General features: G+C 41.2%; 1 protein-coding gene across 2 annotated transcripts in view; it reads left to right on the plus strand.

The window, feature by feature from the left end:
- Positions 1–24283, plus strand: part of LOC124721896 (LIM and SH3 domain protein Lasp) — a 164242-nt gene that overhangs the window by 129016 nt on the left and 10943 nt on the right. For both annotated transcript variants that reach the window (XM_047247050.1, XM_047247049.1), the window contains exons 3-4: positions 15483–15567; positions 16870–16970. In XM_047247050.1, coding sequence (XP_047103006.1) covers positions 15483–15567; positions 16870–16970 — 186 coding nt within the window. The remainder of the gene's footprint in view (positions 1–15482; positions 15568–16869; positions 16971–24283) is intronic.

The following is a 24283-nucleotide window of genomic DNA, read 5'->3' on the forward strand; positions in this document are numbered from 1 at the left end:
GTTGTCTAGTTGTGCAACAGGTAAATGCCAGGAGTCATAAGTTAAGAGGAATTGGAAAAAGTGTGGAATTTGGGTGTCACGGGGTACCCGTAGTAGGAGAGAGTATTCGTGGCAAAACTCCTCGATCTAGCGGTCAGAGGAACATTTACGCTAACTTTCAGTAAGTTAAGAAATACCAAACAGTAAACAATGCAAGGAGTGAAAGACGCCAACATGAACAAAAAGCGTGTGTAGAAAATTAGGAAATATGCAAATAAAAATTTTTCATTTCAATGGCTGTGGAGATGGAATTATTCTTTAGTAAGAAATTACAGGATTGCACGTAATTTTTTCAGTGCTTTTTCAATCTTACAGAGGACGGATATCCTGTTACGAGAACGTATCGTACGTGTCACATTGTGCATTCGGCTGTAAGAAGTTTCTGTGATATTGTGATAAATTTCGTTTTTTTTTCGTCTAAGTTGTGTGAAGTTGAATACACACACTTTCAAATTACTTTCCAAACAGCAGATACAAATCAACGCAGCATTTTCGAACGACTTCCACTGGATATATTGAGGGGGTGCTGACCTGTGTGACATAATTTCTTACTGTTGTATATTGCATCTGCTGCCAAATTACAGTCTCTGACTGCAACCGGTCGCATAATAAATGTTTGAATACCACCATACTGTGGTCTAAAATACGTCGTCTTCTCAGATAAAAATAGGAAACAATTGAAAGAAAAGTTTCCTATCTATTCCTTTGCACAGGAGCTTTTACTGCGCGTGTAGGTTAAAGAAAGACTATCGGGAATGTATAGTCATGACTTACTGCCACAGTACGGAAAGAAATTCAGCGAAACAGGAAATAATGGATAACGAATTACGTTAGGTAATATGGAAAGTGGTTTTAGTTGTTATGGATCAATAAGCCGTGTTCTGCATTGCCGTCTCCAACAAGAGGAAATTAGATTTAGGGAATCTGTTTTTCGTCAAATTGTTTAACTTTGTTTCCAAGTTTCCATGTAGCCTGTGAGATTATGAATTCAGAATGCGTAAATAACCCTAAAAAGATTATATCGGCTTCTGGGCCCTGAGATTGAATTTCCGAAAGCATTTTCACATAATGTGAACCAAAAGGATCTCAGCCGTGAAAAGTTTCATATTTTAAAGTGCGGCCCAGATGCGTGTATAACATATTCACGCCACTATATTTAAATTTCGTTGTGTAAAGTTTAGAATTTATAGACAGCCTTAAAGGAGAGAGCACAATTGGACGAGGACGAGTCTGGAATCGGCCATGGTCTTTCTGAAGGAACCGTCCCGTCATTCGCGTGAAGCGATTTAGGAAATTTGCGGAAACTTTAAAACGGATAGAAGGGGATTCGAATCCTGGTTCTCCCGAAGGAAGTTCCATTGTCATAACTGTAAAAGCACCAATAAGAATGCCCAATTTAAATTTTGAATAAACTGTTAGTTACTAGAAAAGTTAAAATATATTTTAAACTATACGGTATACAGTGCAGCAACGCCTGGAAAATAATTTCGGACAATGTCCGACAGAACGTTTTGTTAGCGAAGTCTCACTCGGTTTCTACAAAATTTTAATATACTTTCTCACATTTCTGGATAGATTTCCGTAATTTTGCAGGAATCACGTTTTCAAAGTCCATCCACGAAAGTTCGGGCCAAAGAAAGATTCTTTGCGACGACCGTAACAGTATTACCTCGTTGTCCGTGCATCGGCTGTAGAAGTGTTAGGCGAAGTTTCTCGTCACCTCAAACCCTGCATTAGTAAACTGGACTCGCATTCAGGACGACGACGGTTCAAATCCGCGTCCGGCCATCCTGACTTAGGCTTTCCGTGATTTCCCCAGATCGCTTCACGCAAATGCCGTGATGGTTCCTCTGAAAGGGAATTGCCGATTTGCTTTCCCAAACCGAGCTCTAATGACTTCGTTGTCGATGGGACGTTAGACACTAATCTCCTCCTCCTCCTCCTCCTCCTCAAATCTGACTGCTACGCTTGTCCCCCGTTGTAAATGCGCCTGATGGCTAAAGATGATATTCTTCGCAAAATTGTCAACGGCATATTGGCTTTACACCAAACAGGCCAAATCACGACTTGTAAATGGTCGGTTGGCAGCAGTTGTAGCGTCGTTTGAACCTTGTAAAGATGTATAAGAACATCCTTCGTCAGAATTTGCTGCCTATTACTCGACTAAATGTTTAGTTCTTCTCATCGCCGATGAATCGTGTTCTGGTGTCTTCGAGGTACACTCTCGCTTATTGGGACAATACACTATTCGATCAAAATTATCCAGACACTTATTAGTGGGCACTGATATGGCGTGTGACCACTCTTCGTCTTGATAGCTTGATCTACACTACAGACACTTTCTACTATGTCTGATGTCTTTGTAGGAACTTCTCAAGAACCGAAACCAGAGAAGACAGTGATGTCGGACGCCAGAATCTGAAGCGAACTCTACGTTCCAACTCATCCCAAAGATATTACAGTGGGTTCAGGCCAGGACTCTGGGCAAGCCAGTCCATTTCAGGGATGTTACTGTCCACAAACCATTTCCTGACAGACACTACTTTGACAAGGTGTATTGTAATGTATAAACAATCGTCGTTCCAGGATTGTACCTTTACTGTGCTAAGTGCACAATGCTGTTAAATGCGTTCATATCCTTCCACATTTAGCATTTCCTTAAGCGCAATAAGATCACACCCTAACCACGATAAGCATCTCCTACCGTAACACCCACTTTGTACCTCACTGTTTGAACTACACGCGACGGCAGGTAACTTCTTCAGGCATTCGCGAAGCCCAAACCTTTCTGCCGGATTGCCGCAGGGTATAGCATAATTCATCACTTCAAATCACTCTTCTCCAGTTATTCACTGTCCAGTGTCGTCTCTCTTTACACCACCTCAAGCGTCGCCTAGCACTGACCACTGAAATGTGTGGTTTATGATGAACTGCTCGACCGTTCTACCCCATTACTTTTTACTCTCTACGCACAGTTATTGTGCCAGAGTGATTCCTTCAGCTGATTTCATATGATTTTTACAAGTCCTCTCCGCACCGAGCGAGGTGTCACAGTGGCTAGCACACGGGACTCGCATTCGGGAAGACGACAGTTCAAACCCGTGTCCGGCTATCCAGATTTAGGTTTTCCGTGATTTCCCTAAATCGCTCCAGGCAAATGCCGGGATGGTTCCTTCGAACCGGCACAGCAGATTTCTTTCCCCATCCATGACACAATCAGAGCTTGTGCTCCGTCTCTAATGACCTCGATTTCGACGGGACGTTAAACACAATCTTCCTTATTTCCTTCCACCATTCTCCGCAGTGCTCGACGCCCTTGTCCATCAGGACATGACATCTGCCTGCTCTTGGTTTACCTGTGGTTGATTCTTTGCGTTTCCACTCCACAACCACATCACGTAGACAGTTTTAGAAGGATTGAAATGTCCCTGGTACATATCTTGCTCAAATCACATTAAATGACTAGTGGCCCACCATTTCTGGTGTTCTGACAACACAATATTCAACGACTCTTTCCAGTCTGGCCTGTCCGCCTCTCGTGGCATCTTGCTTGATTCGGTGTTACATAGGTGTCCGAATACTTCTCCTATTTTCAGCAGATCGGCAGGTACGATGTCGCTTTGGTGTCTTAACATAAGCAGCTGAATAACTTTCCTCAAACTTCACACATTTCTAGTAGAGTTTTCAATAAATAGATTACATTTCGCCGACGGAAAATTGTATGCAATTTGCAAATAACAATTAATAAAATTTTGCAGACTATTATGAGTGGTTGAATGGATGTCACATTAAGCCGAACATTTCGTCCTCATCTGCGGAGTACATTTTCAAGGGGGATCGTAGCTTCCATGAGTGTCAGATTCTCACCCTGGCTCGCTACTGATTGCAACAAAATTCCCCCCTGGGAGAACGAGTTAACACAATATACGAAACATTCGGTTTTAATGTGAAATCCAGTCGATTACGGCGTAATACTCCCAAATATTTTATGAACTGTGACTTTTCCGGCCGTGAAAATCTACATTTTAAAATTTACGGGTAGTCTCAAAAGAATTTTCTCCTAGTTCTAATAAGTTTTGACGAAGACAATACCTTGGTAGATGGTAGAGCAATTCATTTTCACAAACTGCACTATCTAAAGATGACAGCTGAGCAATATCAAACGATGCCAACCGGTCGGAACGAATACGGCGCCCTATTTAAATTCTGCATTCTCATTTGGATACCCTGTTACTGAGCGGGAAGAGCGGTGGTTAAAGTTTCCCTCGAACCATCCGGATTTAGGTTTTCCATGGTTTCCTTAAATCCTACATGGTGGCGAATGCTTGATTTGGAAACGACACGACGGATTTCCTTCCTTGTCCTTCCGGCAATCAGAACTACTTGTCTCTCTGTCTCTTTATAATATATATCCGCAAGCCACTGCACAGTACATACCGGAGGGCAGATCGTACCAGCATTATCGGTGTTTATTGCTCATACCATTCGTGTCTTAAATGAGGGAAAACTGAGTATATGCGTCTGTACTCACCCTAATCACTCTTTCTCCTGCTTCCTGCCCAAAATTGTATTGTATGGAACTGGGGACCTAGAAACGATGGAGAGGCTACGTCCCCGCCGTAGCCCTCAGTGGTTCACAACCCCACAACAGGCTACAGCAGTCCTCTCACCCCGCCGTCGCCCCACACCGGACCCAGGATTATTGTGCGGTCCCAGATCCTGACCAATTTGATCAGGCCAAGGTTTTCCAGTTGTCTAGGATCCAACCGGTATGGTCGAGCACAGGCGAGGCCCTGCAGGCGATGTCGTTCTGTTAGCAAAGGCACTGGTGTCTGTCACATGCTGCATAGCTCATTGAACGTCAAATTTCGTCGCATTGTCCTAACGGATACGTTAGTCGTATGTTCCACATTAACTTCTGCGATTATTTCACGCAGAGTTGCGTGCCTTTTAGCACTGACAATTCTACGCAAACGCCGCTGTTCTCGGTCGTTAAGGGAAGGCCTCGGCCACTACGTTGTCCGTGATAAGAGTTAATACCTGAAATGTGACACTGGGGGTTTCGGTATATTGAATTCTCTTAAACATTTCCGCAATGGAATGTCCCATGCGTCTAGCTCCAACTAACATTCCGCGTTCAAAGTTCGTTAATTCTCGTCGGGTGGCCATAATCACGTCGGAAATCTTTTCACATGAATTACCGGAGTACAAATGACAGCTCCGCGAATGCACTGTCCTTTAATATCCCATGACTTATGTTACCTCAATGTACACAACGTGACGTGCTCAAAATTTTGACGACTAATGTTGTAGTCAGATACTAAACGGTTCTTTCTCTTAGTTGTTAGGCAGTCTTAAATCTGTCGACATCTAAAGAGAGCTGCTCATCAATACACCGGATGGAAATTTGGCCAGTCTTTCTGCAGTCTTTTACGACCGTCCAATGACGATACTTTGTTCGCTCACAATCCTGTAAACAGCTGCTGAAAACAATAGCGGTCCTTTTACTGTTGGGGCACATCTCGTCTTCGACGAGACATTAAGACCGACGCTTTCATCTTGGTTTGTTCTGTAGAGCTGTTTGAAGATCGTGTGAAATAAACGTCACTATCTTTTCCGAGCTGTTCTTCGTAATGTCGTCTTATACCTAGCCTATATCCCAGATGCACCACGGCACGAAATTACGTACGATTGTTACCGTAAGTATCCATTTGTTGAGGTGTGCGCTAAAATAGCACGACGACCGAGTAGCCGGTATCTGGGATTATTGGTGAGCGCCGGGTTACGAAACCGGCGCTGCTTGTTGTGTGTGACCTTTATTGGACACGCCATCAGCGCTACGTGTGACTCACGTTTCCTGCTCTCCAGCTATGCGCAATGTAAATCTCAGAAGTGAGGAAGGACCTTCTCCTATGACTTGGAACGGACGTTGGGGAAAAAAAGTGCTCTGTTCTGTGTTCTTATCTCTCTGGAGCAACGCTAGCGGAAGAGGCAGACTTTCCGGAGGAAGGGAAAAAACGATATCGCGAATTCCAAGAATCGTGGAAACGGAATGGACGCAAAAATTCAAAATAGTTGATGAGTTGGCGATCCGCAGAATATAGTACAGCTCGCGGGACAAGAAATGATCTTAGTCCTACTTAGCAATGTATCAAAGAAAGAACACAATTTTAACTTGGGCACAGAAATTGTGTAATTAACGATTTTTATCTTGTAGTCTGTGCATCGAACCGGAAACGGTGCCTGCCAACGATCTTAAATTCTAATGAATGAATATTTTTGTTTTTAACACAAATATCGAAGTGATAACACACCTATGACACTGCCGAAAAAGCAATGTAACGGAATTTTTGCTCTGCAGCGACTTAAAATGTAACGATGTACCAGAATCCAGCATCTTACTCTCAAAATTACAAACCATAGTTCAGCAACACACTATGAAAACGAGTGGGTCATGTGGCTGCAAGATGTCGTGATTTAGTAAAAGAAAACATAATACCGCCTTCTCGAGTTTTGTTGTAATAAAAACCGAAACAGAGTAAATTGATAAGTGCTGTCGCGTAATCACATCAAAATTTGGATCGAAACTGTACTGAAGTTACAGCCAGATAATGTTGGATATCTGCCAAGAAACGGCGGCTTTTAAAATAATGCGGGGAAAAAACGTCTGGTTGCACAGAAGGCGGTGGGTGTGCCGCGAGCCGTATGATGCGGCGGGCAAATGGCAGAGGTGTGACGTCACGCAGGAGTCGTCGCTCCCACAGACGCAGTGAGCCAGGAAATTCCTTACAGCGCCTTCTGCCGGCGCTTCGCCTCTTACTAGGTAGTGTTCCGTTTCTCTTCCGTAAAAATTTCGTAGTTAACTAAGCTACATACTTGTCAGTGCACAGTTCGGTCGTCGGTCGAAGGTCCAGTAACTAAGAAAACTCGTACTAACGTGCAGAAAACGCAGGAGGTAGCGTTCACGGGACCAAATAACTTATCTCCGACATTGTTAAATTTCTTCCAAATCATTCTTACTAGCGTCAGCAGCCTGGTGTGTTTCATGAAAAGTAATTTAATGATTTAATTAATTCGTACTTCAATACGCTATGGACTGTGGAATAAGAAGTCACACTTCTCCATTTAAGACTTAAAAGTACATATCGATCTCAGTGTTTAGTCAACTCCATTCTAATAGGTATTTTTACGAAAAACTTCTTGCCGAGCAGGATCTTTTTTTTCCAAGACACAGAATTCGTGTAATTGCCACAAGTAACTGTTTCTGCACCTAGATAATCTGAATTATTCCCCTCCCCCAATAACTGTCGGGATAGCCATGAACGCGTATTTATCGTATAGTGCGAAATCCATTGAGCTACATGTAAATAAGACTAAAAGCTGTGCATTTGCGTGCTTGTTCGTTTGGGTTACTTAAAGATGACCATCGAAGCTGGACGCATTGCATTTCTACTCCCTAGAGTACAGGACCCGTCGCCGCACCACACCGTCATATTTTACTTAACCAGCCTGGTAATCTGGTTTGGTTTTTTTTACTGAAGTGTGTGCGCTGAGCCATGCGGCCGAAACACCACAACACGCTCTGAATAGTTGCATCCTGAAACTTCTCAATAACAGTGTGATGTCTCAGCTTATCTTCCATTGATTTGGTGTATCTGTGTCAGTGATTCCTTATCTTCAGCATCGCTGTGATGTTAAACTGCTATTCTCTTCCTGTAGTGCTACGCGTGAAATTGCCGTCTGTTTAACGTTCTGCACCTCTCTCTCTGCGATCCATTTCTTCGCTAAATTTGTCCTCATAAACTATCCACACAATAAAGCAAGATTTCGATCATTATGTGCCAAAGACTCATATGATAGTTCAAACGCGAAACTTCTCTGAATGAATCTGTTGCTGTCAAAATAAGTATGTTGGAGCGCAAGTTGGAATTCCTGGTCCCTTAAAATTCTACGTAATCAGATTCCTCACAAATTGCGGCTTTCGTTACAGTCATTTTCTGTCTTTCACCAGTTTAACAAAAGTGAGATCTAAATAATTAACAATTTATTATTCCTTGACTGTAGAACCTGTTCCTGCTTTCTTCCAATGCAAGTAAGAACAGTTTAATTTCACATGGTCAAATTAAAGAATCTTAAGCAAAATCACGATTTACAGAGATACTCTCAGATATAGTAGTAAGTTACGGAATTTAGTGATGCAGGAAATAGTCGTGAATAGAATAGTTTATCTATCAAAGTGAAATAGCCCAAAAAAATACGTGAAGCAACCATAATTAATTTCTTTTCGGTACAGTATGTGAGCACTACAACCCGCCATCAGTGTTTAGATTCCTTGATAAGCAGAATCTTTCAAACTGAAGATTATTTATTTGTTCAATCTTTTTGCCTCGGAGAAGCATACTTGACACGGAATTGCAGATTATTGCATGTTCTGCACAAAAGAAAGAATTGCCTCGGACGCCAGAATGCGGCAGTATGGCTATCTATGCCACCGATCGAGCCACCATACCACTTTTCCGTAACATGTTGGTCCAGAAGTCTTCCATTGTAGATTCGTCTACACACCGTAAGTGCACCACCAGGATACCGAGATAAGAGCATTTTGCACTCAGATACGAAATTATTTCATGTTCCACGCTCTCTCCAGGCGTAGACCACTTAGGAGTCTCGGCATTGCTCAGATTCGTCGAAGAACGTACAAGCAGGGACTTCGAACACGACGGTAGCGTATTGTTCGTAGCATAGACCCCCATTGGCCTTCTTATATAAAAGCTGCGTTTGTCAAGACAACAGCTGACGTTTCAGACCTGCGTTGTAGGTACTGTTGCTGTTCGCAAATATCAGTGGGGCTGAGGTGCACTCTACAGGCTGTTTCTACCTACTGTAGGTAAGAGGTTTCCAACTTCTCATGCTGTTCTTGGTTGCGGACGACCCTATCCACATACTCTTGGAATAGTTCCTGTGCAGTGATCGTAAAATTATCAGCGCCCTCTGCTGGTATTTGCTCGTCTACGCAATTGCTTACCGTCTCTTCTATTCTGCCAAGGGCTCGCCATGCCCCAGATCAATCAGTACAAGACTTCTACTCGTAAGCAAACGAAGACTAACAACAAACACTGTTGAATCCTGGAGCTACAACAGTACCCAGTTAACATGCTAGTGAGAAGCGTCTCTTTACTGTGTGATGATACTGAGCGATTGTACTCGAAACTGTCCAGACAAGACATCTTTAAGACTGCTATGCTGTATCGTATAAGGCTCCGTTTGAGCCCGTATATTTAATGTTGCACACAGCTTTTGTCATAACACGTGAAATGTAGGCGAATTTTGTTAAATATGCTGTGTATACAAAACGGGATGAGACTGTAATGACAGGCCATTAAACGAACAAATGCTGTACGCTAAGACACCCATTTTACGATAAATTGGTCGTTATACAGTAGATATTTATAAACTCATAAGTCATGTGACTCTTTAGTCTGCATTTTACATTTTTATTACTCGCAATCGAGTAGTTTTCGTGGTTCGAAATAAGTGTGTGTTGAGCGACTATGACCGATACAGGTTTGTTTCCAGTGGTAAACAATTTGCAAGAATTTAAATCTAGCACAGTACTTAACTGTATTTCTGATAGGCACGCAACTTTTTACAATTTTCGTTTGGTCCTTGTGTGCAGTGTGCTCGCGGTCTTGGATCTCGTATGGCATTACATTCCAGCAGCATCGTGCTTTTTAGTGACAGTCGTATTAGAATAGCTTTGCGGATATTAGCATAGCTAAGGATCGTTACGTCCATATTTGTGCAGCAAGGGCTGTTTGTCACAGAGTGATGACATTGGTGTGTGCTAGCGGCAGAGATAGCGTTGCTCGTGAAAGCTGGGGAGATAAGTTGGAATAGCCTGGAGCTCGCGGCGACTGCATAGCAGAGTGAAAGTCTCCCCAGGTACTCTGCCCAGCACAGGACCATCGACCGGTTAATAACGGGGACTCTTTCCAAAGGAGAGTCGTAGTAGGGCATGGTGCCATTAAAAATACCACCAGGTACGCCTTAGTCACTCTGGAACAAAGCTACTGTTCTTGGCGTAAGCGCCAGCTTACATGTATCACACCACTGCTAGATAGCCTATAAATCTATGCAAGTGGTCAGTCTTGTTGTTGAGGTTGCGGAACACAGCCTTAGGATGAATGCATGGCGGTGTCGAAAATTTTGCTGTTCGTGCTGGGAGTTAATTTTGGGCGGCCCCGATTAGAGAGTCGTATTAACGGCAGAGATAATGTCACCTTCTGTGCATTTGGGTAATGTAATTCCAGGCAGTCCTTTGTGCTGGGAGATTGTCCTTACTTGGACGTACGGCACTCTGACAAGAGAAGTCTATCGGCCCGAACAGAAATACAGTGTTCCAATTCTATTCAGAAGCTTTATGTATCACTGTGATTAGGATGGTGAAAGCATTCAATTGTGTTGTTCTTAGTTTGCCGACTATCGGACTCAGAAAATGTACGTAAGGTATCTCAACAAAATGCATGAAACAATATGCAGAATCACAATAGTAGAATCACATTTTGTGATGTGCGGGGGTATTATACCCCACGCCACTTGCCAGAAACATAGAAGCATAGTTTGATAAACAGGAGCAGACAGCTGGTCATGCGTAACAGAATAAATTTTCGTTGTGAAAATTATATTTTCTAATTTAGTGTCGAAGTCGCTGCACATAGACTTCTTATTTATTTTATATTGCCTGAATTACAGGTCCAAAGGGTGTACGCATTTTGTTGTTTCTGGTGGAAAATGGTTCAAATGGCTCTGAGCACTATGGGACTTAACAGCTGTGGTCATCAGTCCCCTAGAACTTAGAACTACTTATACCTAACTAACCTAAGGACATCACACACATCCATGCCCGAGGCAGGATTCGAACCTGCGACCGTAGCAGTCGCGCGGTTCCGGACTGCGCGCCTAGAACCGCGAGACCACCGCGGCCGGCTGTGTTTCTGTTGGAATGGTCACGCATTCAATGTCTTTACCTGCAAAAGAAAGAATCATTTACTATTGTTGTCCTTATGCCCACTCACTCACCAAGTAACATGTACTTCTGGTCATGAACAACGTTCACGAAAAAGGATTTTAAATGGTCTTTCCACATTTTCCCATTCGTGCTCGCCTCCCGATGTATGTTTGATGGAAGATTTTCAACAGCCCTTTTTGACTTTAGGGCCCCAATGCTTTTTCCTGAAGACAATTTTTTTAATAGTGTCTCATCAGAAGAGAGTTCACAATTCAATTCACTTCCATCATTGTTGCAAACGCACTGTGGCTGTAGCTGGAAAGTTGCAGTTGTCCGGTTTACTACTTCGACAAAACATACCCTACCTAAAAAAGTACTAGCGAATATCTTGGTCTTCCTGGATTTCTTTCTTTTTGAAAGTTCATTGTCGCCAGAACTGTTAACTTCCCTCTGAGGAATACTGTTTCCGCCACTGCCACCAACACTACAATCTTGAACAGTATTAATCTAGTTATCGTCTAAAAAGTCGTTTTTTTTTCACTCTCCTGTCCATTGTAACTTAAGGTGAGCAGTCAAACGAATGTTCATGTTTCTGAATAATTAGACCCACTAAAAACATTGTGAAAGTGTCATCATCCTGCCCTAAACCTTCGTCTGTTGGATGACGGCTTCTTAACTTGGGTGTCACAGTATTTAAAACGTTCCAAACATCAATGGTTTCGTTCATTTCTTCTTTATATGTATGATAGTACTGGCACACATGTACTTAACACGTAAACTACTTGCTGAGGTAGGTGGCTGGATGGCTGGCTGGCATGTCCTCCAAGACGGCAAGCGCTGTTGTGTACAAACCAGGAGCAACACAATAACGCACTATCGCCATCGCAAGTTAGAAATGTGAGACGGGTCTGTGTACAAATGTTAAAATACTAATTCCTGTTACAGCCGAGAGACATCCCTTGAGATATAAGTGTTCGCTCATTGCGGATTTGCCATTTCTGTCGGATGTCCATCTTGTTGCTGCGCCGTCATATTAAGCTAGCGAGCGAAGTCAATAAACCTTCTAAACTGTTGTGTAATATAATCATGCTTAAATGTTAGTATATTGTGAACCTCAAACGAAGACAAATGGTTCAAATGGCTCTGAGCACTATGAGACTTTACTGAGGTCGTTAGTCCCCTAGAACTTAGAACTACTTAAACCTAACTAACCTAAGGACATCACACACATCCATGCCCGAGGCAGGATTCGAACCTGCGACCGTAGCGGTCTCGCGGTTCCAGACTGTAGCGCCTAGAACCGCACGGCCAATCCAACCAGCTCAAACGAAGACGAGAAAGGCCATCGTTCGCCTGGAAAAGCGTGGCAAATGTTCTAGAAATTATACCCCGGTGACCAGTGAACCAAAACTATGATCGTTTAATACCCTCGTAATAAGATTTCCGACACCCAAACGCTTTCTGCTAAACAGCTTGTGGGACGTCCTCCATGGTATCACGGTAGTATTGCTGGACTCTTAAAACGAATGTCGCGTGTTTCAGTCCCGCGTTTTGACATGAATGTAGGTTTTTGAAATGTGTCGTTGTCACGAGTGGCCACTACAGATATGATTAAAGGATTGTTTACATATTTTTTTGCGCGTACCATAGAAACAGAAATAAAGTGAGAGATACTGCTGCAGCAGCATACAGTTAAAGCCGCCCTCTTTGGTAGATGGTTGACAGCTGACTTCGTCGTATCGTGTGCCTTGTAGCGGTGTGTGCGGTAAACTGAGGCTTGTTTTCCGTTGCGCGGCTCGAGCTGAAAGTAACAGTGTCCCCCACAAGTAGGTCAATAGGCGAGGTGAAAGTCTGACTCATTCAGTGAACACGCTCATCACCTTTAACACGTATTGACCAAGTCTCTGTGCTTTTAGGCTACATTATGTCTCAATTCCGCTGCCTGTTTTTCGGGGTCAGTTTCCTGTGTGCTGCCGACGTTCTCTCTATGCGAGAGCATCCCCTCCTATGCAATGTGCGCGGTTCGCTGTGTGTTTAGTGTCTTCTCAATATATTGTTTGTACAGCAGCGAAGTTACGCGCTTTGTCCTCTTCAGTCTCTCTGCCTCACTATTAAATCAAGTAAATAAAACTTAAATTTCTGTACGATCAAGTAATCGCATATATATCACTGCGCGAGATTATTTTATCTCGATATACGTATTCATTTTTCCATACAAATGCTTCACTTAAGATAAAAATCAGAAACGAAAAGTGGAAAATTAGTGCCGGAGGCGGTGGTAAAGGAATGTTGGGAATGGTAATCATTTAAACTACGACGCCACTAAATGAGATGGACAAGCTTATGTCCAGTATGTAGTGGCAGATTATATGCAATGACGTTCTAAGATATTTGAGTTATTACATTAAAAATTAAAGCGCTTAATACTTCCCACGTAAAGAGTTTAGTATACACTGCCCGCACGCTTTCTTTCGTCCGAAACGAAGGATGAAGGGGGCGAGCTACGGGGGAGGGGTGGCAAGTTCTCGGAAATAAGCTTAACTTCCCCACCTGACAAATCTCTTGGTTGGCACTGAGTCGAATGCGGCTTTAAATTGCCGCTTCTCAGACTCGTGAAACGACTTGAGTTACTTTGTAAAGTGGCAGTGCGCATATATAATAGGCCGTCGCCTTGTTCTAAGTGGTTAGTGTATATGGCTACAAGTGCAGAGGTTCACCTTAACACCGAAGGCCACATTAGCATCACTACAATGAGCAATCTACTGAAGTGAAAAATACTTATTTAAATAAAAATAAATTTTTGATATACCTTCCACGTTTTGAAATTGAACTAATAGGTATAAAATAATTTCTTATGGCTCCATGCAGATAATCCTGAAAATATGTGGTGGTGAATTTTAATAACCATGAAAATATATGAAAGATGTCAAATGAAAAGCGTGGGCCGCAATCAATACATAACAGTAAGGAGGTGGACTATTCGTGCATTATGTATTGCATGCGGCTCGTGTTTTTCGTTTTAAATCTTGAAAGTATTTTCGTAGCTATTGACAATTCTCAATCACAGGTTTTAAAGACTATCTGTAATGGAGCTAGGAAGCTGTAAGAGACTAGGAAGCTGTAAGAGACTAGGAAGCTGTAAGAGACTAGGAAGCTGTAAGAGACTAGGAAGCTGTAAGAGACTAGGAAGCTGTAAGAGACTAGGAAGCTGTAAGAGACTAGGAAGCTGTAAGAGACTAGGAAGCTGTAAGAGACTAGGAAGCTGTAAGAGACTAGGAAGCTGTAAGAGACTAGGAAGCTGTAAGAGACTAGGAAGCTGTAAGAGACTAGGAAGCTGTAAGAGACTAGGAAGCTGTAAGAGACTAGGAAGCTGTAAGAGACTAGGAAGCTGTAAGAGACTAGGAAGCTGTAAGAGACTAGGAAAAAAATTTGTACTTCGTAGTTAGATTTAAAAAGTGGTATATTAAATATTTACAAAAAAGATGTAATTGTTTTCTGCGTTTGTCTTGTTTGTTGAAATTTTTCAAACATTTTGATCACATTACGAAAGGGACATGGGGTAAATTTCAGATTTATTTCACTTTCTCTTCACCTCAGTGAAAGAATATATTGATTCCTTCTATGTGTATCCTATGAAAAGGCCGTGGAGGTAAAAATAAGAAACTTTAAGCCCACAAGACTTACCAGTAACCTTTCTACCCATATGCGACTGGAATGGGGAAAAGGGGATATGGTGGTGGTACACAATGTACCCTCCGCCGCTCACCAGACAAGAAAGCGAGTTAATGTTGCATTGTCATCCAGTTCTGAGCAATGTTGAAAGTTTTAGTATCTAACTCCTCAGGAAGTTAGTTGAAAATCAGTTGTAAAATTTGTGACAAACAAACGGGTAAGAAAGCTATATGATACCATAATGTTAATAAATGCTTGCACCAGGTTGTGAAGAACACCAGACTGATTTTGTGCGAGACAATACAATAAGACAAAAATATCACTCTTCTCCAAATTTAAAATGGTGGCTTTGGATCACTGCTACATAGTACAGTATCGTTTAACTGCAAATGCTGTGGATTTCTGATGAAAACTTCAGGTTTGCTCAAATGTACAGACTTTAGTAGAGGACTAAAGAACCAAAATGCAAAGAAAGTGCAGGATGTAGTGACACTGATAAAGGGTTTCTGCCTTGAAGAAGAAAATGAATAAAATATCACCCTACAGATGAATGGTGCTAAACTCAGTCTTTGTGACAAGAAAAAAGTTTGGTCTCAATTTGCAAACAGGCCGAGGGGTAGTGTTTATCTCAAATGCCTGCTCCATTGGTGAGGGGCATTTAATGCCCAAAGGATTGTTTGATTAATTTGACAAAATGTAGCACAAGAAAATACTACAAAAGTCTAATGTCTAAACTCTCTTATTTTTATTTTTTACTTCACAGGCATGTTCCCAAGGCAAAGGCAACTACCATGGCAGAGACACCAGAACTCAAGAGAATAGCAGAAAATACAAAAATTCAAAGTAATGTAAGTAAGCCATAATTGACTGATACATGGTCTACTAGTAGTGAATTAAGTTAATGATTGGAGTTTCAGTAGAAAATAACATTGCATTTGTGTTCATGGCATTTACTCAGTCAGTTATTAGTTGATGTTCAACTGAAAATGGGATGTAAGTGAAAGAGTATCACAGTATGTGGTGATTGCATCAGAATGAGTGATGACTACTTCCCCCAAAAATTTAGGAAAATGGTTTAAAATTTGGCATATTCCAGTTTCCAGAATTCTCAGCTGTCTAAGAATAATTTAGCATTGAAATAGGAAGAAATTATAAAAAGCAATGTTTCTCAAAAGATATTGTAACATTACTTATCCACATGGATAGCCCTGCATCCTGACGGTATGCAGAGAACATTTAAACCAGTTAAATGCGCCTGCTATCACTTAAATATCTGACACAGTTCTAGAGTCCATAGGTCACCTCCACCATTTACACATTCTTATAGTCAAAATCTGCAGACCTGATTTTAGTCATAGTGCTAAGTAAAATACTGATGATTAGAAGTGGAAAGGCTTATTACCTAGTAGCTCAGACTTGTAGGGATGGCACAGTTTGCTTTCACTGGCATTAGATTTTGGAATAAATATTCACCACCCACATTTCAGTGCTTGGTAATTGGACCTAAGCTTGGCTTCAATTCACCTCCCCAATTTATTCTTGCTGGTATTGTTGTCTTTATTCCCTTTTGCTCAAGAATTTCATGCGTTCATATCAACATCGGTTAAGTTTTATGCACCGCATTAAAATTGGTAGTTAACGATTTTCAGTGGAAAGTATTAATTTAAATTCCATACACAAGTTTTAGGCGTTTTTTAGTGTATTTCGTTTGCAAAAAGGAAATGTAAATTATTGTTATCTGTCATTTTGTATGGCAAAGGATTGAAAATTGCTCCTAAACCCTAGTATGTGATGCCAACACTACTGGAAAATATTTATGATTGTAAACTGTTATGGAAGAGTCCCAAAACAGACCATAAACACAACCAGTAATTGTCGTTTTAATATTTTATGTTAAAGCCACTGTGTGTGTCACTGTGTTTATAGAAGTCCAGAAATAAATATGAAAATATAATCTTTGACAATATTTTATGTTCAAAAGTACAGTAAAGGACAGGACACTCCTAGAGAAAATGAAGTTTGAATTTCAGAATAGTAGCAGTGGACAGCATTACATTTGAAAGCACAACCAATTCTGTTTTACATTGCCTTGCTCTACTGTTTCCAGAATAGACTAAATATTGTAAGCAATAGAATATTCATGTTCGCAGGTGATGTACCATGCGGAGTTCGAAAAAGCAAAAGGAAAATTCACTCCAGTGGCTGACGATCCTGAAATACTACGTATTAAACAAAATTCAAAGATTATAAGGTATGGTGAGAAGTTAATGATTCAATATGTATAAATATTATTGTTACAATATGGAATTGAGTCATAATACTTCGATTATGACTATTGTCTCCACTTGTGTAGTTGTATAATTCCACCTGAAATTGTGAATTAATAAAATGATTTTCTACAGTTTTTTTAATATTATTTAAAGATATCTTCAGTTTTTGAACATTGTAAATTTCAAGCAAGTGCTCTGTATTTTAGGAGATACTAATCAGAACATTTCCCTTTATTTTCAGAATAATATTATTTCCGTTGGTGTAAGACTTGAGAATCTTTCTTTCAGTGTGTTAGTACTGTTGCTTAATGCACTACTATTGGTATTCAGAGATGCTGTATGCTTTAACAACTATGTCACTTGTAGCTGTTCACCAATGTGTTCTAAAACTGAATAGTAGCATCAAGTTACTTGTGACAAACCATTTAAGTCAGTGATGGGGTCTTACCTTTACTTTTATTTGCTCCACTAGAATTTACGCTAAAAATAATAGTAGGGTATTAACAATTATTAATTTAACAAGTGATTAATGAAGTGATCCTGCAGCTCACTTTATTATTTCATCGATGAGTAACTGAACTGTACTGGAGATTCAGTGGACACCACCTAATTTGCACTTTGGCATTTCCGGACACACTACAGATCTCGGTGAGCTGTTGTTGGAAATTTATCGACAACATTAGATACGTGAAGCATATTTTTTCTGGATTTCAGTTCATATAGTTGCAGATATGACTTAAAACAGTAGATACATGTGTGATTTGGTTGCATTAACAGGCAGGCAGCAAATTTTTTTTCCAGTACTTGCGGTTTTAAAGACTTGGGAACACTCTACATGTTTCATTTATTAAGAGCCAAACTTAACCACAGGGCTTCCACCTTCTACAGTAGATAAAATTTTCACACAGGTTTTGGACACTCTATTACTTCAGATTAATTTCTACAGTCATGTTCATAAATTAAGGATAATTGCAGACTGTGGTGTCACGCAACGTGGCACTACACAAAACTGGCGCTAATAGCATAGGCACTACACGTGACACAGATCTGTAAGTCCATGGTATTGGTGATAAGTTGAGAAAACCGCCTCGAAACACGTGCTACAAAACGCCACTGTTTCCTGCGCATGTACCCAGACATCAATGTGGGATATGATCACCATGCACACATACATGAGCCACACAATGAGTTGGCATACTCTGGATTAGGTGGTCGAGCAGCTGCTGGGGTATAGCATCCCATTCTTGCACCAGTGCCTATTGGAGCTCCTGAAGTGTCTTAGGGGTTTGAAGACATGCAGCGATGCGTCGACAGAGCATACCAGACGTGCTCGATGGGGTTTAGGTCTGGAGTACTGGCAGGCCACACCATTCGTCTGATATCTTCAGTTTCAAGGTACTTCTCCACGATGGCAGCTCGGTATGGCCTTGCGTTGCCTTCCATCAGGAGGAAGGTGGGACCCATTGCACTCCGGAAAAGGCGGACATACTAGTGCAAAATGACATCCCTATACACCTGACCTGTCACATTTGCTCTGTTAGACATGGCAGGGGTGTACGTGTACCTATCATAATCCCAATCCACACCATCAAACCATGACCTCCATACAGGTTCCTTCCAAGGACATTAAGGGGGTTGGTATCTGGTTCACACCAGATGAAAACCCGGCGAAAATCACTGTTCAGACTATACCCGGACTCGTCCGTGAACATAACCTGCGACCACTGTTTCAATGACCATGTACTGTGGTCTTGACACCAGACTTTACTGGCTCTCCCGTGACCAGGGGTCAGTGGAATGCACCTTGCAGGTCTCTGGGCGAATGAACCATGTCTGTTCAGTCGTCTGTAGACTGTGTGCCTGGAGACAACTGTTCCAGTGGCTGTGGTAAGGTCCCGAGCAAGGCTACTTGTAGTACTCCGTGGCCGTCTGCGGGCACTGATGGTGAGATAGTTGTACACTGTTGACGTCCTGAACTGTAGTGCCTGGACACGTTTCCTGTCTGCTGGAATCGTTGTCACAATCTTGAGATCACACTTTGTGGCACACGGAGGGCCCGTGCTATGACCTGCTGTGTTTGACCAGTCTCCAGTTGCCCTAGTATTCTACTGTAAAGTAATGCTCAAATCGCCCTCCTATATCACATAAAAAAGACTATTAGTTTCCCTGTTCGATTGCGGAATCGCAGGATTTTGTAGTATCAGTTTCTTGTGCTAAAGACAGACTGCCATGAACACTTTAATCAATTCCCACTGAGCTACTGTTCATTACACTGAATTGCTGATGCCAGGTCATCAGCATCAATGAAGCTTATGGTGTAAGGTTGTTTTTTCTGATCTTCTTCCTTTCCATTCACTACCCTTGGGGATCCCATTCCTTTGATCTTTCATCTGCCTTGTACTCTACAAAAATAAGTGGTTCTAAAGGAGAGTGTAAAAAAAACTACTTGTTTGACTGTGTCCGCACAAACACTCTGTAAGGATTTCTCAAACATTGACTAAACTAACTTGTTTGAGGTCTTGAACTTAAGTTCAACATCCCTCTCTTTGAAAGACATGTACTTCAGCCACAGTTGGGTAATATTTACATTCACAGACATGGCCACTTTTTATGCTCCCACACCTGTGCAATTGTCAGTCATGTTTATGGTCTGATTGTTACTGAACACTTCTCCAGATGTCTGCTGGCCATTCGTAGATCAAATGATACATTAATTCAGTTATATAACATTTTAAAGCTTAAACATTTTGATATGATGAAATACTGTGTTGAGAGCCATACTAAAGTTGATTAAATGAATGTGGTAGCTATTGGACTCTTGTCAAATATAAGCCAGCTATAATTCTTGTTTCCTCAACAGATGATGTATGATGCTGTAGACTCATTTTACACCCATGAGAAGGATCTGAGAGATTAGTGTATTGTGTATGAACATCTTTTCACTTGTATCCATTGACAGTTATCTTCCTTAAGTTCCTTAGTTGAAATAGTTTTTTCCAATTGGGAAGCAGTCGTAGGTGGCACATTTTAGATCCCATGTTTAGTAGACTTCTCTGCTTCGAACAATAGTTCTTGTCGTATCCCCGAATATTGACCATTCTTCCCGGGGCCGCCTGTGTATAGCACCTTTCACTAGTGTACGCTTCCTCAATCATCCTCTGGCCAGTTAATAAGGAATCTTAAAAAACCACTACATACGGCATCAATGTTGTTGTTTTTGCGATTGAAGTGTACTAAGATAAAACTATGCCAGGTGTTTAGTGTCTTCAAAGGTCTTTGAAAGACTCCTATCCAGTCAACTGTAAAAAAAACTGATCTTGATGTACACACAATTGAGAATTGTTGTTGCTTTCTGGTATATGCAACGAGACGTCAATAATGTTAGTTACAACAAGTGTTTAATCTTTAAAACAGTTAATGTGATATTGTTTTTGGTGTGTACATGAAGTGGTCAGTTACTTATTACACTGGCTAAAACCTATAACATTGTTTTGTACCTGACCACGATCTTATTGCACGTGGCCTTACGTGGATGCTGTGAGAAACACACAGTTAATTTCAGTAAACAAGTACAGTGGTGACTAAGGAAAATGCATCACATTATGAATGATTTCAAGGCAGGTGTGCATATACTATAGAGGTTCAGCCTGTCCAAATGATATATCATGACAAAAACAATAAGGCAACCAAAGTGCCCTCACTCAGAGGTGCAATGATATTGTGGTCAACTAATAGTAGCTACATCCTCAAATAATAGTACATTCCTTCTGTGTAAATGCTTTACCTAATAGACAGGTTGGGTGGTGATGTAGTCTGTTAGCAAGAACAATACTGTAGCAACAATACTCTCCCACATTTTCCTGATTATATGTTAAAAATTACTGACTATGATGTGATGTATGCCATTGTCATTACAAGTAGGAAATTCACTGTGGCTGAAGCTGCACAACTAGTGACAGTGTATATTCACAGGAGGACACACAAACAAAATAGGCTGTAGTTAGCATGTACGTGCAGTATTCTCATCCTACTTGAGCTTACGTAAATACATGCTGGGTGGTAGCTATCTATGGGTAAGGTGCATCTCCCCTAGTGGCAACAGATAAGAATGCAAAATCGTCTCTGTGGCACAGTGGGCAAACTGACAAATGAGGTGAGATACGAAAACATGAAATACAGGAATTGTATTAAATCTAGAGGGCCAGCAGAGTTCATTTGAGGGTCATGCAGGTGTTACTGCTATGATAGATGCCACTTGAGCAAGTGGATGGTAGCAACTAAGATAAATAGTTGACAAGTGCTTCCATAACTGACATCCAGTGACCATAATGCAGTTGTCATCAGAGTGGAAAATGACAACGATAGAGGGAGACAGAGAAAGGCATGATTGGGTTTGATATCGGAAAAACATTGGGTTGGCTAAATCCTCTGTTGTGCAGCATTTCCAATAGAATTGCTTCAGGAACATGTAGACTTGGGTGTGCAGCTACTAAACTCTTGAAAGGAGCACAGGACATTCGTAACCCAAAAGGAAGATAGTCAAGCTAAATCTCCATGAAGTCCAGAACTGTGCATGCTGAGGCAAAAGGTAAGATAAAGAAAAGTAATATGTCAACACATTTTAGACCGATTAGAGCACACTGTGAAGCTCCACTACTACAGGACAGTAAAGATGTTCTACAAAACATAGCTTCAGGAAACTAAAAGAATACAATGGGAGCAACGAATAACACAAACAAAACTAGGTCCAACTAAGAATGCTTTTAATCTGCCATCTGAAGATGGATTTGTAAAGGAAAATCTGAAACCGGTCATGGTCTGAAGATGATAAACCTTTTTAAACCATACATAAACAATGGGAGACGTCTCTTCAAAGGCAACTGCAATATGACTACAGGGAAAACCATAAAATTTAACTGAAAAGGTTAAAGGGACCTGCTGTTATGTTCACAATTAGTAGATAGGATGGGTCAGTGACAACTGGGTGGAGGTTGTGGTGATGATAGGTCCTTCGATATCCACTTATTCATGAGTGCATATATTGCAAGTTGGTTGGATTGCAGCTGTTTGGAAAACAGCCAGGTAAGTAGTGATTGTAAGGACAAAGTGTAAAGATGCAATATCACCAAAAAGCTGTTGACCTACTTATGAAGTTAAAAATCTTACACAAGGTTCAGAAGGCTTCTTTGAGTGATTTTAGGCAGGTAGGGAGCTCTTAGGTCTGAACCAATGCTAATGATGTTGTTGTTGTTGTTGTGGTCTTCAGTCCTGAGACTGGTTTGATGCAGCTCTCCATGCTACTCTATCCTGTGCAAGCTTCATCTCCCAGTACCTACTGCAACCTACATCCTTCTGAATCTGCTTAGTGTATTCATCTCTTGGTCTCCCTCTACGATTTTTACCCTCCACACTGCCTTCCAATGCTAAATTTGTGATCCCTTGATGCCTCAAAACATGTCCTACCAACCGATCCCTTCTTCAAGTCAAGTTGTGCCACAAACTTCTCTTCTCCCCAATCCTATTCAATACCTCCTCATTAGTTACGTGATCTACCCATCTAATCTTCAGCATTCTTCTGTAGCACCACATTTCGAAAGCTTCTATTCTCTTCTTGTCCAAACTAGTTATCGTCCATGTTTCACTTCCATACATGGCTACACTCCATACAAATACTTTCAGAAACGACTTCCTGACACACAAATCTATACTCGATGTTAACAAATTTCTCTTCTTCAGAAACAGTTTCCTTGCCATTGCCAGTCTGCATTTTATATCCCCTCTACTTCGACCATCATCAGTTATTTTGTTCCCCAAATAGCAAAACTCCTTTACTACTTTAAGTGTCTCATTTCCTAATCTAATTCCCTCAGCATTACCCAACTTAATTCGACTACATTTCCATTATTCTCGTTTTGCTTTTGCTGATGTTCACCTTATCTCCTCCTTTTAAGACACTGTCCATTCCATTCAGCTGCTCTTCCAGGTCCTTTGCTGTCTCTGACAGAATTACAATGTCATCGGCGAACCACAAAGTTTTTATTTCTTCTTCATGGATTTTAATACCTACTCCGAATTTTTCTTTTGTTTCCTTTACTGCTTGCTCAATATACAGATTGAATAACATCGGGGAGAGGCTACAACCCTGTCTCACTCCTTTCCCAACCACTGCTTCCCTTTCATGCCCCTCGACTCTTATAACTGCCATCTGGTTTCTGTACAAATTGTAAATAGCGTTTCGCTCCCTGTATTTTACCCCTGCCACCTTCAGAATTTGAAAGAGAGTATTCCAGTCAACATTGTCAAAAGCTTTCTCTAAGTCTACAAATGTTACGAACGTAGTTTGCCTTTCCTTAATCTTTCTTCTAAGATAAGTCGTAAGGTTAGTATTGCCTCAAATGTTCCAACATTTCTACGGAATCAAAACTAATCTTCCCCGAGGTCCGCTTCTACCAGTTTTTCCATTCGTCTGTAAAGAATTCGCGTTAGTATTTTGCAGCTGTGACTTATTTAACTGATAGTTCGGTAATTTTCATATCTGTCAACACCTGCTTTCCTTTGGATTGGAATTATTATATTCTTCTTGAAGTCTGAGGGTATTTCGCCTGTCTCATACATCTTGCTCACCAAATGGTAGAGTTTTGTCAGGACTGGCTCTCCCAAGGCCATCAGTAGTTCTAATGGAATGTTGTCTACTCCCGGGGCCTTGTTTCGACTCAGGTCTTTCAGTGCTCTGTCAAACTCTTCACACAGTATCTTATCTCCCATTTCGTCTTCATCTACATCCTCTTCCATTTCCATAATATTGTCCTCAAGTACATCGCCCTTGTATAAACCCTCTATATACTCCTTCCACCTTTCTGCCTTCCCTTCTTTCCTTAGAACTGGGTTGCCATCTGAGCTCTTGATATTCATGCAAGTGGTTCTCTTTTCTCCAAAGGTCTATTTAATTTTCCTGTAGGCAGTATCTATCTTACCCCTAGTGAGACAAGCCTCTACATCCTTACATTTGTCCTCTAGCCATCCCTGCTTAGCCATTTTGCACTTCCTGTCGATCTCATTTTTGAGACGTTTGTATTCCTTTTTGCCTGCTACATTTACTGCATTTTTATATTTTCTCCTTTCATCAATTAAATTCAATATTTCTTCTGTTAGCCAAGGATTTCTATTAGCCCTCGTCTTTTTACCTACTTGATCGTCTGCTGCCTTCACTACTTCATCCCTCAGAGGTACCCATTCTTCTTCTACTGTATTTCTCTCCCCCATTCCTGTCAATTGTTCCCATATGCTCTCCCTG

The sequence above is a fragment of the Schistocerca piceifrons genome, chromosome X (assembly GCF_021461385.2).
Source record: "Schistocerca piceifrons isolate TAMUIC-IGC-003096 chromosome X, iqSchPice1.1, whole genome shotgun sequence".
Lineage (NCBI taxonomy): Eukaryota > Metazoa > Arthropoda > Insecta > Orthoptera > Acrididae > Schistocerca > Schistocerca piceifrons.